This window comes from Pseudophryne corroboree, chromosome 8 (assembly GCF_028390025.1).
Source record: "Pseudophryne corroboree isolate aPseCor3 chromosome 8, aPseCor3.hap2, whole genome shotgun sequence".
NCBI classification, from domain to species: Eukaryota; Metazoa; Chordata; class Amphibia; order Anura; family Myobatrachidae; genus Pseudophryne; species Pseudophryne corroboree.
The window spans coordinates 107,545,038-107,560,616 of NC_086451.1; the positions used below are offsets into that span (position 1 = coordinate 107,545,038).

Sequence of the window (15,579 nt, forward strand, 5' to 3'; positions counted from 1 at the left end):
CCGCACCTGTCTCCACCTGTGGAGCCCCAGCGTCATGCGGTGGACTCAGAGGAAGCGGGGGAAGATTTTTGATCCTGGGAACTGGCTGTCTGGTGCAGCTTTTTCCTTCTTCCCTTGTCTCTGTGCAGAAAGGAAGCGCCTTTGACCCGCTTGCTTTTCTGAAGCCGAAAGGACTGTACCTGAAAATACGGTGCTTTCTTAGGCTGTGAGGAAACCTGAGGTAAAAAAAAATTTCTTCCCAGCTGTTGCTGTGGATACGAGGTCCCAGAGACCATCCCCAAAAAATTCCTCACCCTTATAAGGCAGAATCTCCATGTGCCTTTTAAAGGCAGCATCACCTGTCCACTGCCGGGTCTCTAATACCCTCCTGGCAGAATGGACATTGCATTAATTCTGGATGCCAGCCGGCAAATATCCCTCTGTGCATCCTTCATATATAAGACGACGTCTTTAATATGCTCTTATGTTAGCAAAATATTATCCCTGTCTAGGGTATTAATATTATCTGACAGGGTATCAGACCACGCTGCAGCAGCACTATTTATGCTGAGGCAATTGCAGGTCTCAGTATAGTACCTGAGTGTGTATATACAGACTTCAGGATAGCCTCCTGCTTTTTATCAGCAGGTTCCTTCAAGGTGGCCGTATCCTAAGACGGCAGTGCCACCTTTTTTGACAAACGTGTGAGCGCCTTATCCACCCTAGGGGATATCTCCCAACGTGACCTATCCTCTGGCGGGAAAGGGTATGCCATCAGTAACTTTTTAGAAATTACCAGTTTCTTATCGGGGGAACCCACGCTTCTTTACACACTTCATTCACTCATCTGATGGGGGAACAAAACACTGGCTGCTTTTTCTCCCCAAAAATAAAACCCCTTTTATGTGGTACTTGGGTTCATGTCAGAAATGTGTAACACATTTTTCATTGCCGAGATCATGCAACGGATGTTCCTAGTGGATTGTGTATATATCTCAACCTCGTCGACACTGGAGTCAGACTCCGTGTCGACATCTGTGTCTGCCATCTGAGGTAACGGGCGTTTTTTGAGCCCCTGATGGCCTTTGAGACGCCTGGGCAGGCGCGGGCTGAGAAGCCGGCTGTCCCACAGCTGTTATGTCATCCAGCCTTTTATGTAAGGAGTTGACATTGTCGGTTAATACCTTCCACCTATCCATCCACTCTGGTGTCAGCCCCACAGGAGGCGACATCCCATTTATCGGCCTCTGCTCCGCCTCCACGTAACCTTCCTCATCCAACATGTCGACACAGCCGTACCGACACACCGCACACACACAGGGAATGCTCTGACTGAGGTCAGGACCCCACAAAGTCCTTTGGGGAGACAGAGAGAGAGTATGCCAGCACACACCAGAGCGCTATATAATGCAGGGATTAACACTATAACTGAGTGATTTTTCCCCCAATAGCTGCTTGTATACACATAGTGCGCCTAAATTTAGTGCCCCCCCTCTCTTTTTAACCCTTTGAGCCTGAAAACTACAGGGGAGAGCCTGGGGAGCTGTCTTCCAGCTGCACTGTGAAGAAAAAATGGCGCCAGTGTGCTGAGGGAGATAGCCCCGCCCCTTTTTCGGCTGACTTTTCTCCCGCTTTTTTCATGGATTCTGGCAGGGGTAATTTATTACATATATAGCCCTGAGACTATATATTGTGATGATTTGCCAGACAAGGTGTCTTATATCGCCCTCAGGGCGCCCCCCCCCAGCGCCCTGCACCCATCAGTGACCGGAGTGTGAGGTGTGCATGAGGAGCAATGGCACACAGCTGCAGTGCTGTGCGCTACCTTGTTGAAGACAGAAGTCTTCTGCCGCCGATTTTCCGGAACACTTCTTGCTTCTGGCTCTGTAAGGGGGACGGCGGCGCGGCTCCGGGACCGAACACCAAGGTCGGGTCCTGCGGTCGATCCCTCTGGAGCTAATGGTGTCCAGTAGCCTAAGAAGCCCAAACTACCACCAGTTAGGTAGGTTCGCTTCTTCTCCCCTTAGTCCCTCGTTGCAGTGAGTCTGTTGCCAGCAGATCTCACTGTAAAATAAAAAACCTAAAATATACTTTCTTTCTAGGAGCTCAGGAGAGCCCCTAGTGTGCATCCAGCTCAGCCGGGCACAAAATTCTAACTGGGGTCTGGAGGAGGGTCATAGTGGGAGGAGCCAGTGCACACCAGGTAGTCCTAAAGCTTTCTTTAGTTGTGCCCAGTCTCCTGCGGAGCCGCTATTCCCCATGGTCCTTACGGAGTCCCAGCATCCACTTAGGACGTCAGAGAAATGACAGGAGGCTTAGTAAATAGACCCCTAAATTCCTGATTTACAAAACAATACTAAAGCTGGCCAGTCATGTTAACAATGATTGACAATAGTCTAAGGTAGATTTCAGATTTTTTCAATAATACTAGAATTGAAGTTCTCAGAAGCATGTGTATTCTAATCATGTGAAAAAAGTCAAGCGATATTCTAATACATGGAGTACAGGACGGAGTATCCCTGACATTGAGGGAGAGTAGATAAGAATACGGCATGCAAATATGTTTGCCCGGGGAAGACAAACAGGCATACAGATGTGTCCGCAGACATTGCCCCTGGGGCATCATACATGAGGAAACATCTATGCACCGCTTTTGGGACTGTACCTGCGCACAGTTGTTGTTGGTATTAGATGCCCTGGAAAATGAACTGAGAGACTGTGTGCAAGGAATTGTCTTACGTACCACTCCGTACTCTATGGACTATTTCCTTGCACCCACACTTATGGGGCAATCCAGGAGGCCTGGCACCTTATGAACTGTGTTAAGGACGTTTTGTGGCTTGCCAGGAATTGCCTCATATTGAAAAGGGAGAGGATGTTCATCCACGACTGTTGCAAGCTGATTCACAGCTTGCTAAGAGACTACTCCATCATGTACAGTCTTGAGAAAGAAGAGGACAAACCACCCTTCGTCTGCCCCTCTCCCCTTGTTTGAACTGTTCAATGAGACTTGGGACCATGGCGCCATTCACAATGTCTGTTGTTTTATTGATGTATTTCTATTTATTGACCCTCCCCTTATATGTGTCTGTCTTTCAATAATGCTTTGGGCTTGTGATTCTCCTCACACTCTCACCCTCCACACCCATAGCCTTATTAACTGTTTTATTTGTTTGAAGTTTATATGCATAGTACAAGACATGATTTATAGTGTATGCTGGCATTATGCTGTAGTTCTTAAAATGTACTATACCGTATGCATTTGTATTGTGTTTTAGCTGTGCTGCGACACAGTACTCATGTGTGTAATGTCTATGTATGTTTTTTGCTTCTTTATGCAAATAATGTTTTTTCAATCAATAATTGATGCAGTCGCGTGAGCCTCTGCTATCTCTGGACATCTTTTTTGCCGAAGATGCGTCTTGGTCGCAGCACAGTGTGACTAGGACGCACCAGGAGACTGCGTGGATTAATTTGATAAATGACACTTGTAAATCTGTATGTGACCCAGTCTGTATACGAGACGGCTCACAGGGCCACTGACAGTGTATAAACATAATACTGCAGAACTGGCAAAGTTCATTATGATCAGAATAGAAAAATGATTACATAAACTGGGAATTAAGACATCACAGGAAATGTATTTACTAATAAAGTACAGTACAAACAAGCAAACCTGCAGTCAGGGCCTGATTAAGGGTTCGAGACGCCCTAGGCTAATACAGAAGTGGCTGCCCCCCCTTCCCCACCACCAATTTTTTCGCTCATATTCAGCTAAAAATCTGTAATTATGTTTCAAAATTTACCACATATTCAATTATTGTTTGCTGATACAAATAGTATTTCTTCTTACTTCTTTAGGTCTTTACAGCCGGCAGCATAAGCGATGCTGTTAGCTGCAGGTGCAGTCTGTGTGCTTAGCCTGATCTCGTGAGATGTGGTAATCTCACGAGACCCAGTTAAAGAGTATGAACCACACTAAGGGGGTCATTCCGAGTTGTTCGCTCGCTAGCAGTTTTTAGCAGCCGTACAAACACTATGCTGCCGCCCACTGGGAGTGTATTTTAGCTTAGCAGAAGTGCGAACGTTTTTATCGCAGAGCGCCTGCAAAATTTTTTTGTCTCGTTTCAGAGTAGCTCAAAACCTACTAAGCGCTTGCGATCACTTCAGACTATTCAGTTCCGGATGTGATGTCACACACCCGTCCAGCGTTCGCCCAGCCACGCCTGCGTTTTTCCTGGCACGCCTGCGTTTTTCCGAACACTCACTGAAAACGGTCACTTGCCACCCAGAAACGCCCACTTCATGTCAATCACTCTGCGGCAACCAGTACGACTGAAATGCATCGCTAGACCCTGTGCAAAACTGCATTGTTCGTTGTGCCCGTACGTCGCGCGTGTGTATTGCGCCGCATGTGCAGAACTGCCGTTTTTTAGCCTGATCGCTACGCTGAGAACAAATGCAGCTAGCGATCAACTCGGAATGACCACCTAAAGCAGCTAATAGCATCAGATTTGCTGTCAGCTGCCTGCATATCTTAGCCTGGGTGTTAGTGACAGACAGGGCCCACCCCCTTAAAACCGGGACTGGCCGCAATGACAGCAGAGGGTAGATGAGTGACGATGGCAGAAATGATCATCACCACTTAGAGGTTAAAACAAAAGAAAAAAAAAGAAACCTAATTAATCTATTGTGCTGCCCCTCCACGCACCCCCAGGAACCAGCGCTCCAGGCTGCAGCCTATTGGTTGATCAGGCATGTAATGTCTAGGTGGCCATCCACTACTCAGACTTGTCTGAACTGCAGATAGCATCAGATTTCTCTTGAACTCTCCCGGGAGCGTCCCGGGAATTGGATCAGACCCTGGCTTTAATTTTAATTACATTCATTTCAGATATATCTGATGCACACATGCTACATGCGATTGATCTGATGCTGCTGCTGCCGCTGTTCCCCCTCTTGGTGGGTGGGAGTGGTCAGGGAGATGCCAGTCAAGTGACGCTTCAGATGAATCTGATCAGATACATCTGAAGTAAAAAAAAACACTCCGATGTGCACCTGTTTTCTTCAGATTCAGATAAATAATTGGGGCAGCCTCAGAGATCTGTAGTTCAGATATAACTGACACGGGTGTGGTTCATCAAATCGACAGTGTCTAGGTCGACAGTCACTAGGTCGACATGGATGGAAGGTCGACAGGCTTTCTAGGTCGACATGTGCTAGGTCGACAGGTCTAAAGGTCGACATGATGATTTTTTTTTTGGGTGTCGTTTTCTTCGTAGAGTGACCGGGATTCCAAATTAGTGCACCGCGTCCGCTCGCCATGCTTTGGGCATGGTGCCTTCGCTCCACTACCGCTTCGCTCGGCACACTTTACTGTTCCAATCGTAGTCCACGTGGATCGTTAAGTATGAAAAAATTCAAAAAAAGAAAAAAAATGTGAAAAACTCATGTCGACCTTTAGACCTGTCGACCTAGCACATGTCGACCTAGAAACCCTGTCGACCTTCCATCCATGTCGACCTAGTGACTGTCGACCTATAGTGGTCGACCTAAACATTGTCGACCTAGACACTGTCGATCTTCAGACCGGATCCCATCTGACACGGGAGTGCGCATCGGATCGGAAGAGCCATCCGATGTGACACTTCTCTTCAGATATGACGGTCAGATGTGTCGAAAACTGACCAAATCGGACTAGTGGATGGGGGCCTTAACTTGCTTCGATCCATTTAAGCTTATTCTGGAATTTGTTTCTGCTCACTAACCCCTTTCTCACTAACTGCCAGTGACTGACACACATGATTACTGACATGTAAATTAAAACACGTTTAGTATAGAACAAAGCGACCTACCTCCATTAGGCTTGAGTGTATTCCTATGAGGTAGGGCATTGGAGCGCTGCCGGAAGAGGAGAAACAAAAATAATCAGTATTAAACACATTTCTGTATTGTTAACACACGTGCGTTTTTTATTCCACACATCAGCTTCTGTTCATCAAACACAAGTACTGTATGTACAGCTGCATAAAGCCAAATCCAGACACTTACGTAACCGCTACTGTGGTGTAATCCGACTAAATCACAGCTTCATAGGTAATGGGAACATTTGTTTATTAAGATGTAAAGTTAATGAAGCTACAACCAAATTACCGTTAATGTTCATAAAATGCTGCATTCGCTACAAGATATTAATATTACTGGAAAGAGTTCAGTTGGAAAGAACAGTGTGTAACATGGATTCTGTAGCATCACTGAACGGTACACATTTTATCTACATGTAATAGAAATGTTTGAGCTACCAAGAAATGTTGAATTAATTGAGGGTTTTTATGCTGCTTGATGAAGTGAAGTAATGTACACATGAAGGATGGACTAAAGAAAATATGATGGCATAATGACTTTAGGTGGGAACAGGCAAAGTCAACCAGCAGAAATGCATAAAGATCTCCTCCAGGAATTAGCTGGGACAGTAAGGCCCCTTTCACACTAGACGGCACAGCAAACTCCCGGATGACTTTTTGCTGTGCCGGGATTGTAATGAATACTCAGCCCCGATGGGTCCTTTCACACGGCAAGGACACGGCCCGGTTGCCGTGTTGCAGCCGGATCTATCCACTGAATAGGACGGCTGCTGGGCCGTGGCCATGCCTTCCCTTAAGGCTGTGGATTTAGTGTGCAAATTACCTCTTTCACACATAATGGCATTTTTGCGGCTGCTGTGCATGCGCGCAGCATTAAACAAGGCTCGAAGCTGTTGTGTGTGAAAGGGCAGGGTCGGTCGGCAAAAAACTGTCCGGCTTTTGCCAGCCGGGACAAACCGGCGTGTGTGAAATGGCTCAGAACACACTGTAGCATAGCATTTTGTATGCAAATATAGTCGCAGCCACACACAGAATACAGGCATGCTGCATATCATTTTAATCAACAGAAGCTGCTTTTGCTGGGAGACCTCATGTTTTTGTCTGCGCACATCCCGGCACCTCTCTCTATGGGCTGTTCCACACTACCCGGTTTTCACCCGATGGCAAAAAGCCGGACAAACTTCGTCCGGCTTTTTTTTACACCACGGCTTTGAGCCGTGTGTAATGCTGTGCGCATGCGCAGCAGCAGTGGCTACAAAAATAGTTGTGTGTGAAAGCTCCCCTTCACACACACGGTTCTCTGCCTACAAAGACGGCCCGTCCCGGCAGCCGGACCTTTCAGTGGATATTTCCGGTTGCAGCCGGGCTGGGGCCGTACTGTGTGAAAGGAGCAGTGTGTTTACATATATCACTGAAAACACTGCAAGGCAAAAAGCCGATCAGCTGTTTTGCAAGCCGGTGAAAACCGGCTAGTGTGAAACAGCCCTAAGGGGTAAATTAATTCACTAAAGCTTCTAAAGCAGAGAACTGGTGATGTTGCCCACAGCAACCAATCAGATGTGGTCTATCATTTCTCTATTGCCTCTTAGAAAATGATAGACAACATCTCATTGGTTGATATAGGCAACATCACCAATTCTCTGTTTTACATTAAACAGTTAATGCATTGTTGTCGAGAAAAGAAGCAGAGAGGAAAGCAGCAGAGCTTGTGTTATTAAGCACGGTGTGTGTGGCATAACAACAATCCTTATTTTAATGGGAATGTGCTGATTTGCAGACTATTTTGTGGCTCTGGGTGTGGCTTGGCTTGGTAGATCATGGGACAGGAGGGGCTTATGTGTGGCCCAATTTTGTTTTGAAAACAGTTGGCAGGTATGGTATGGCAATGCTTTTATGCGGCAATTAGGTTTTTTTAAACTGTTTTTATGACTGGGTTTATATCTTTGAATCTGAATGTCAGGTTCATTTCAGATGGTACAATCACCTACAACACTCTTACCTAATAGAATGGATGTGGGGTCTTATTAAGATTCAAGATGGGTTCTTAGTTTTTCCAGCTGCCAACTTTCTGTCTTCACCAGTTATATACCAGTGTCGCCCTCACACAGTAACTCATTATTTGTGGAGTAGGGCTTTTTTAGAAGGTACTTTGGGGGGAATTCTGAGTTGATCGCAGCAGCAAGTTTGTTAGCAATTGGGCAAAACCATGTGCACTGCAGGGGGCCAGATATAACATGTGCAGAGAGAGTTAGATTTGGGTGGGTTATATTGTTTCTGTGCAGGGTAAATACTGGCTGCTTTATTTTTACACTGCAATTTAGATTTCAGTTTGAATACACCCCACCCAAATCTAACTCTCTCTGCACATGTTATATCTGTCCCCCATGCAGTGCACATGGGGGGTCATTCCGAGTTGTTCGCTCGGTAAAAATCTTCGCATCGCAGCGATTTTCCGCTTAATGCGCATGCGCAATGTCCGCACTGCGACTGCGCCAAGTAAATTTGCTATGCACTTAGGAATTTTACTCACGGCATTTTCATCGTTCTGGCGATCGTAATGTGATTGACATGAAATGGGTGTTACTGGGCGGAAACAGGCCGTTTTATGGGCGTGTGGAAAAAAACGCTACCATTTCCGGAAAAAACGCAGGAGTGGCTGGAGAAACGGGGGAGTGTCTGGACGAACGCTGGGTGTGTTTGTGACGTCAAACCAGGAACGACAAGCAGTGAAATGATCGCAGATGCCGAGTAAGTCTGAAGCTACTCAGAAACTGCTACGAGGTGTGTAATCGCAATATTGCGAATACATCGTTCGCAATTTTAAGATGCTAAGATTCACTCCCAGTAGGCGGCGGCTTAGCATGAGCAAATCTGCTAAAATTCACTTGCGAGCGAACAACTCGGAATGACCCCCATGGTTTTAGTCATCTGCTAACAAATTTGCTGCTGCAATCAACTCAGAATTAGGCCCTTTATGCGATGATACAACTGCACATAAAAATGCAATCCTTAGCGTTATAGGACAATGAAGTCTGCTTCACTGAGGAGAAGCAGATAACTGCAGCTAGAGGTGACGAAGCTAGCACTGGAGAAGACAGTTAACCATTGACGTTTCCATAATGGGTGCAATGTGTGCTCACACTGCACCCATGTTTTTTTTTTTTTTACTTACCCTTATGGAGTCCCGCATCGGAAATGCAGTCACGGGGAGGAAAAACTGTTGCGCATGCGCAGTGGGGTTTTAGTCTCTGGCATGTTTCCAGACACCTGTGCCGTGAACAGGGCCAAAACTAGGATTTTCTTCACCAGATGCAAGGCAGTAATTTGCCCCACCCCCAAAACAACAAAAACGAAAAAAAAAATAATAATAAATAAACAAACAAACAAACAAACAAACCGTCAGACTAAAATAATCAGACTACCAAATTATTATTTTTTTTAAAGGGGATACTATTGGACAATGGGGGTAATTCTGAGTTGATCGCAGCAGGAACTTTGTTAGCAGTTGGGCAAAACCATGTGCACTGCAGGGGAGGCAGATATAACATGTGCAGAGAGAGATAGATTTGGGTGCGGTGAGTTCAATCTGCAATCTAAATTTCAGTGTAAAAATAAAGCGGCCAGTATTTACCCTGCACAGAAACAAAATAACCCACCCAAATCTAACTCTCTCTGCACATGTTATATCTGCTCCCCCTGCAGTGCACATGGTTTTGCCCAACTGCTAAAAAATTTCCTGCTGCGATCAACTCGGAATTACCCCCAATATTCCCCTATGTGACCCAAATGCCCTATGCGTCACATGCCCCGCCAGCGTGTTCAACTACATGCTCGTCTGTGTGTCCCCATACATACGCCCCTACAGCTAGCGGTAAGTAACATGTCAGCTTAGTAATAGCTGGGTAACTTAGCGCTGCCATAGGAGCCTATGACAGTACAATAATCTAGCCTGCTCTTATCATTAGCAGGAAAAAGACAGAAAAATAGTACAGATGCAGCAGGCTTCACCGCAGGGGCCACTATTGTAGCTTGCAGCGATGCATGTGTACTGTATGTTAGCAGGTACATGCGCATGTATTATTCGATCGTGGGTGTGAATACTCACACCCCAGCGCAACAAGTTGCTGCTGCGATGCGCATGCCTGTGTGTATGCATCGATGCAAATCTGAACACTGCTATTTCTGTACATAGGGCCTAATTCAGAGTTGATCGTAGCAGCAAATTTGTTAGCAGTTGGGCAAAACCATGTGCACTGCGGGGGGGGGGGGGGGGGGGGGGCAAATATAACATGAGCAGAGAAAGTTAGATTTGGGTGGGGTGTGTTCAAACTAAAATCTAAATTTCAGTGTAAAAATAAAGCGGCCAGTATTTACCCTGCACAGAAACAAAATAACCCACCCAAATCTAACTCTCTCTGCACATGTTATATCTGCCTCCCCTGCAGTGCACATGGTTTTGCCCAACTACTAACAAATTTGTTGCTGCGATCAACTCTGAATTACCCCCATAGTGAGAAGCGATAGTAGTGTTTTAGTTCACGTTATGTCACATTGATGGGCTGCCAGTACACATTATGCATCACAGTACTCACAATTAACATTATGACAGTGTCCCCAGTACATATTATGTCACATTACAGTGCCCCAAGTTCATAGTATGCCACACTATAGAGCAGTGATGGCTAACCTTAACACTCCAGCTGTTGTTGAACTGCACATCCCAGCATGCTCTGCTACAGTTTTGCTATTTGGCCTTGCTAAAACTGAGGCAGGGCATGCTGGGATGTGTAGTTCAACAACAGTTGGCGTGCCAAGGTTAGCCATCACTGCTATAGTGCCACATTACAGTGCCCCAGTTCATATTATCTAACATTTTATACCACATTACAATGAGCAGGTCCAGGCGCTAACTAGCTACATTGCAGTCCCCAAAGCAAAAGTAAGGCCCCCTATGTATCACCCAATGGTGAAAAATGTATATAATACATGTAACTTCCACAGGAAAGGTGTGCCCCTCTCAGCTCTGGGCCCCATAGCAGCTGGCCTCCCTGCACCAGTGGTAGCTACGCCATTGACACCTCCCTGCACTTGCTGATGCAGGGTCCCTTCGTCCGCCAGATTGGCCGGCTACACATATTTCTGATGTGTAGCCAGTCTAAAGGCCCATACACACTAGCCAATTTTGAGCTCAACGTAGCTCACTTTTGGCGCTTTGAGCTCAAACTCGGCCAGTGTGTACGGCCAGGCGATGAGCGCTGATGCGTGCTCCCGCATCATCGCTGGCCGCCGCCATCCGTCAGCTGTTTGAGCAGCCAAGCGAAGCACTTTCCACAGTCTCCTACTGTGGAAAGTGCTTCACCCCCACCGTGAACATCGCTGGACACAGGGATAATAGCTCAGTGTGTATGCACTGAGCTATTTTCCTGCCAGCGATGTTCATGATCATCGCTGTGCAAAAACGCCCAGTGTGTATGCACCTTAAGAGAAGCTACGAGTGACTGAGTTGTACACATCTCAGTTGCTTCTCACTGACGGCTGAATGGGAGTTACTGGGTGGTAACTGGATATTAGCGCTCAAGAAAAGCATCCTGTGGACATGTAGCTAGAGTTTGTATTTACTGCATCTAGTATTGGGCATGTCACATTTAGGCGAGAAAAGACACTAATGTTCCTAGTGAGACCTGTGACCTGCTGCGTTACAATGGCTTGGTTTTTCTGGTTTATCCTGGGATCTAGCTGCTCCTGCTCTGATACTATTGGCTTCCCTGGACTATGACCATAATATGTGTTTGACTATGATTATGACTCTGGTTACAACTGCTTTGATTTACACTTTTGTATTTCTACCCGAATCTAGCTTGATCACCTGTGCACTGGCTTTGGACTTTGGAATTGTTAACTTCCTTTACCACCAACAATTGAGATCCTATCTCTGAAATGGACCTCGGCAGCACAAATGCTGTTGTTGCTTGTAACAGGGTAGGTGCAAGGGGTTTTACTAGTATGGTTGCACTTGCGGCCTGAGGCGTTTGACTCAGAACACAGGCAGATAGATTTACGATCACAATACATGTGATTTAGTATTATGCTCCATCAGAAATCGGAATAAGAGAACCTGTGTGAACCGCGATGCCGGTTCATAGTGGTACAACACCCACCTGTTCTGCAGGACATTGTTTCTAGAAGCGCTGAGCATGATGGACATGGGTGCTGCCATCTTGGTCTAAGTCAGCTGATCACGATTTCTCCTGCATTAAAGCACATGACTCCAATCAACAGCCAGGGCACCCTAATAAGTCCCTCCAGGCCCACCTCTTCTAGCCAGTGCAACTTCTACAGATCCTTTGTGTTCTGTCAGATTGGTTCCATAGTGTTGCTTCCTACGGCTACGGTGTCAGGTTCAGTTCCAGCACGTCCTGCTGTGTTCTGCATTCACCACAGTTGTAGCAATGCGCTACAAAACCCAGTCTGTTCCAGTTCAACAGTGCAAGTCTCAGCCTGTTCCTGTATACTGGTGTGCTACAAGTTGCAGTCTGTTCCAGTTATACACTGCACTACAAGTTGTAGTCTGTCTTATACAGAGCACTACAACATACTTACCTACTTTGCTGCCCCCTACCAGTGGTAGCTGCATTGGGGGCAAAGCCAGCGGGATATTGGGCTGTTCGGGGGCATGGCATCACGACTGCGTCATCATGGCTCCACCCCTTACTATACAGTGCTGAGAAAACTAACACTGAATAGAGGGGGCAGAGCTACGATGCCGCAATTAACATCATTGGGTCCCCCTCGGAATGCCCACTTGTGCTCTGCTGTGGGTGCACGAGGGGTGGTGGGGTGGGGGGCTGGAGGGGAAAGTGGGAGACTTGCCTACCTTTCCAGGGGGCTGGGAGCACCACACGATTTTAGGGAGCCTACCGGCATTCTGGGAGCGTAGGCAAGTATGCACTACAAGTTGTAGCCTGTTCCTGTTATACAGTGCATTACAGTCTCAGCCTGTTCCTGTTATACAGTGCATTACAGTCTCAGCCTGTTCCTGTTATACAGCGCACTACAGTCTCAGCCTGTTCCTGTTATACAGCGCACTACAAGTATCAGACTGTTCATATTATAAAGAGCACTACAAGCCTTAGGGGGAGAGGTATTAACAGCGTAAGGAATGGAGAAGTGAGCCAGTGGAGAAGTTGCCCATGGCAACCAATCAGCATTGAAGTAATATTTATAATTTGCATACTATAAAATTATATAAAGCAGCTGATTGGTTGACATGGCCAACTTCACCACTGGCTCACTTCTCTACCCTTTTCACTGCTTAGTAAATCTCCCCCTTAGTCTGTTCTTGTTGAAGCGGTAAGCTACATTACCAGCCTGCTCCTGATGCAGCGCACTATAGATCCCAGTCTGTTTCCTGCTGCCTACATCTGCCAGAGGGGCTACATCATTCTACTGCATTACAGTTGAGAGCTATCCACAGTTCATCTGTGCATAAAGATTGTTTCCAGTTTCTCCCCTGTATGTGGGCAATCATCATCCTGCTCAGGCCAGCCATCTCCTGGGCCTGCAGTATCTCGTCTACATTAATGGACCTCCTCCGCTATGCTACCCACTAACTAGTACATATACATGGAAACAGGATTACATACCAATATCAGCTGACACTCCGACAATTCTACTGATCATATTCACCAGCTCTGCTGGTAAACAGAGACCTGTTGCTGTGTCTTCCACCTGTATCCTGGCGGTAATAAATATTTCTTTCTTATGAAGAAGAACTTTCTCAGATCTCCTAGTTTTCTCTATACACCCTCCAGCAGTACCAACACCTTGCCCACTGTCACGCAAACCAATCACAGACCCTGACAGGCCCATTGTCTTCTGTCTAATTTATATGCCTTACTTCATACTATTCTTGAATTTATGCTTCTTTAATGTCCTGTATTTGACCAGTGGGTCCACAATGTGCCTGGAATGTGCCCTGTTTCCTAACTGGAACAGAATTTGCAGTGCCAAACAGCTACACATATAAGGGGGATATCCAATTAGCCCCGCCGGGGGTCTCGGCACAGAGTGCCGGCTCTCGGGCTGCGGCACCCTCAGTACAGACCCAGCCTGCTGCTGCAGCGGGCATGGAACACTGCAGGTTGCCGCCGCTCCTCTGGGATTTTGTTTCGCCTGCCTCAGGCGAAACCAAATCCCCGGAAACAGCCCTGTTTTCAAGCGAATACGAGGCTGTTTCTCACCAAAACACACAGGTTTCACGGAACCTGTATGTTTTCTGGAGAAAGTGCTTTTTTTTTTTACAGGCGATCCATTAGGATAGGTGATTTATTAGGATTTAAAAAAATAAATAAATTGGTGAAACATCGGGAAACATATGTTTTTCGCACCTGATGTTTTACCGGGGCTAATTCGGGGCTAATTGGATATCCCCCTAAGTATTTATTGTGGGGTGATTCCCAGGGACATGGGCAATTCTCCCTCCCAGCAATTCATAAGTCCATCCAAAAATGAGAATCACGTTTTGAAGATTTTTTAAAATGGAATGAAATTCCCAAAGGTTACATACCTTTTATAGATAGGCTATAACTTGAGATATTATACACAAAACTGAAAATAATACAGTTTTCTGTTAAATGAACAATTAAGGAGTACTTTCCAAAAAAAGAGAGCAATTCAGTTAAATGCACTGCAGTGCCAATGCGTTGTTTGAATGCCAACATCACCCCTACATTGTACATTTGACATCGCACCCCCTTAGGGGTGGTCAGTAACATGCCAAATGTTGTGCTACCCTATATACGGGTGGTCTTCAGTTTGCCGGCTGTCGGGATCCCGGCGCACAGTATACCGACGCCGGCATACCGACACTTTTTCTCCCTCTTGGGGAACCCCCTGGAGGGAGAATAAATAGCATGGTGCACATAGCGCGCCACCGTGCCCGCAAGGGTCTCATTTGCGCTCGCCATGTTGTCGGTATGTCGGCGGCCGGCATACCATACTACACCCCTATATACTGTACGTCACATTTAACTGAATTAAAACTTCATACACGTTGAATGACTTACTAGATTAGTACTAGTACCTGGTCCATACCTGGCAAGTAACAGCTGATGGCAAAGAATATGAATACAATACAGCACTATTTGCATTTTACATATTTTCTTTTGAATTGGTTCCATTGGCAATACTCAATATGGCCTTACCAACACTTCCAGTGTACCGTGCAATGAATTTGCTCCCAATCAATTGACTGCAGAAGTGTAGTTTCTTGAATGTTAAAAATACAAAGGTTGATGCATATGGCAGAAAATCTTAGCAAATCTCTGAACCAAACTCACGGTCAGTCTAATAAAGAGCAGCCAAAGGAGTGAAGCACTAACCAACCCTTTAATAATGTGTCCAAAGCACAAGCTGACACACAGTATATATAAAGTCATATCTGAGAAATTTAATTAACAGCACCATGTCGATCTTTATGCGATCTACAGCTAATCAAGACATAGACAGGGAAGTATAATGTGTTTAATTACAATGTCACAAGTGTTGAAATCTGCTGTCGACAAATGAGCTCTTGTGTTCAGTGCTGCACATTAAAGGTATTCCACAGAGAGCCATATTTAGATTACAAATAATACATTTACATTTTAATGTTACAGATTTGGTTTAACTGGTTCATTGAGGTATGAATACAAAGTTGTACCATTCACAAGAAGTCTAAAGCCTATTGTTTTTATTG

General features: G+C 45.9%; 1 protein-coding gene across 4 annotated transcripts in view; it reads right to left on the reverse strand.

The window, feature by feature from the left end:
• Window positions 1-15,579, reverse strand: part of DENND1A (DENN domain containing 1A) — a 1,299,692-nt gene that overhangs the window by 507,835 nt on the left and 776,278 nt on the right. For all 4 annotated transcript variants that reach the window (XM_063936848.1, XM_063936849.1, XM_063936850.1 and 1 more), the window contains exon 11: window positions 5,835-5,880. In XM_063936848.1, coding sequence (XP_063792918.1) covers window positions 5,835-5,880 — 46 coding nt within the window. The remainder of the gene's footprint in view (window positions 1-5,834; window positions 5,881-15,579) is intronic.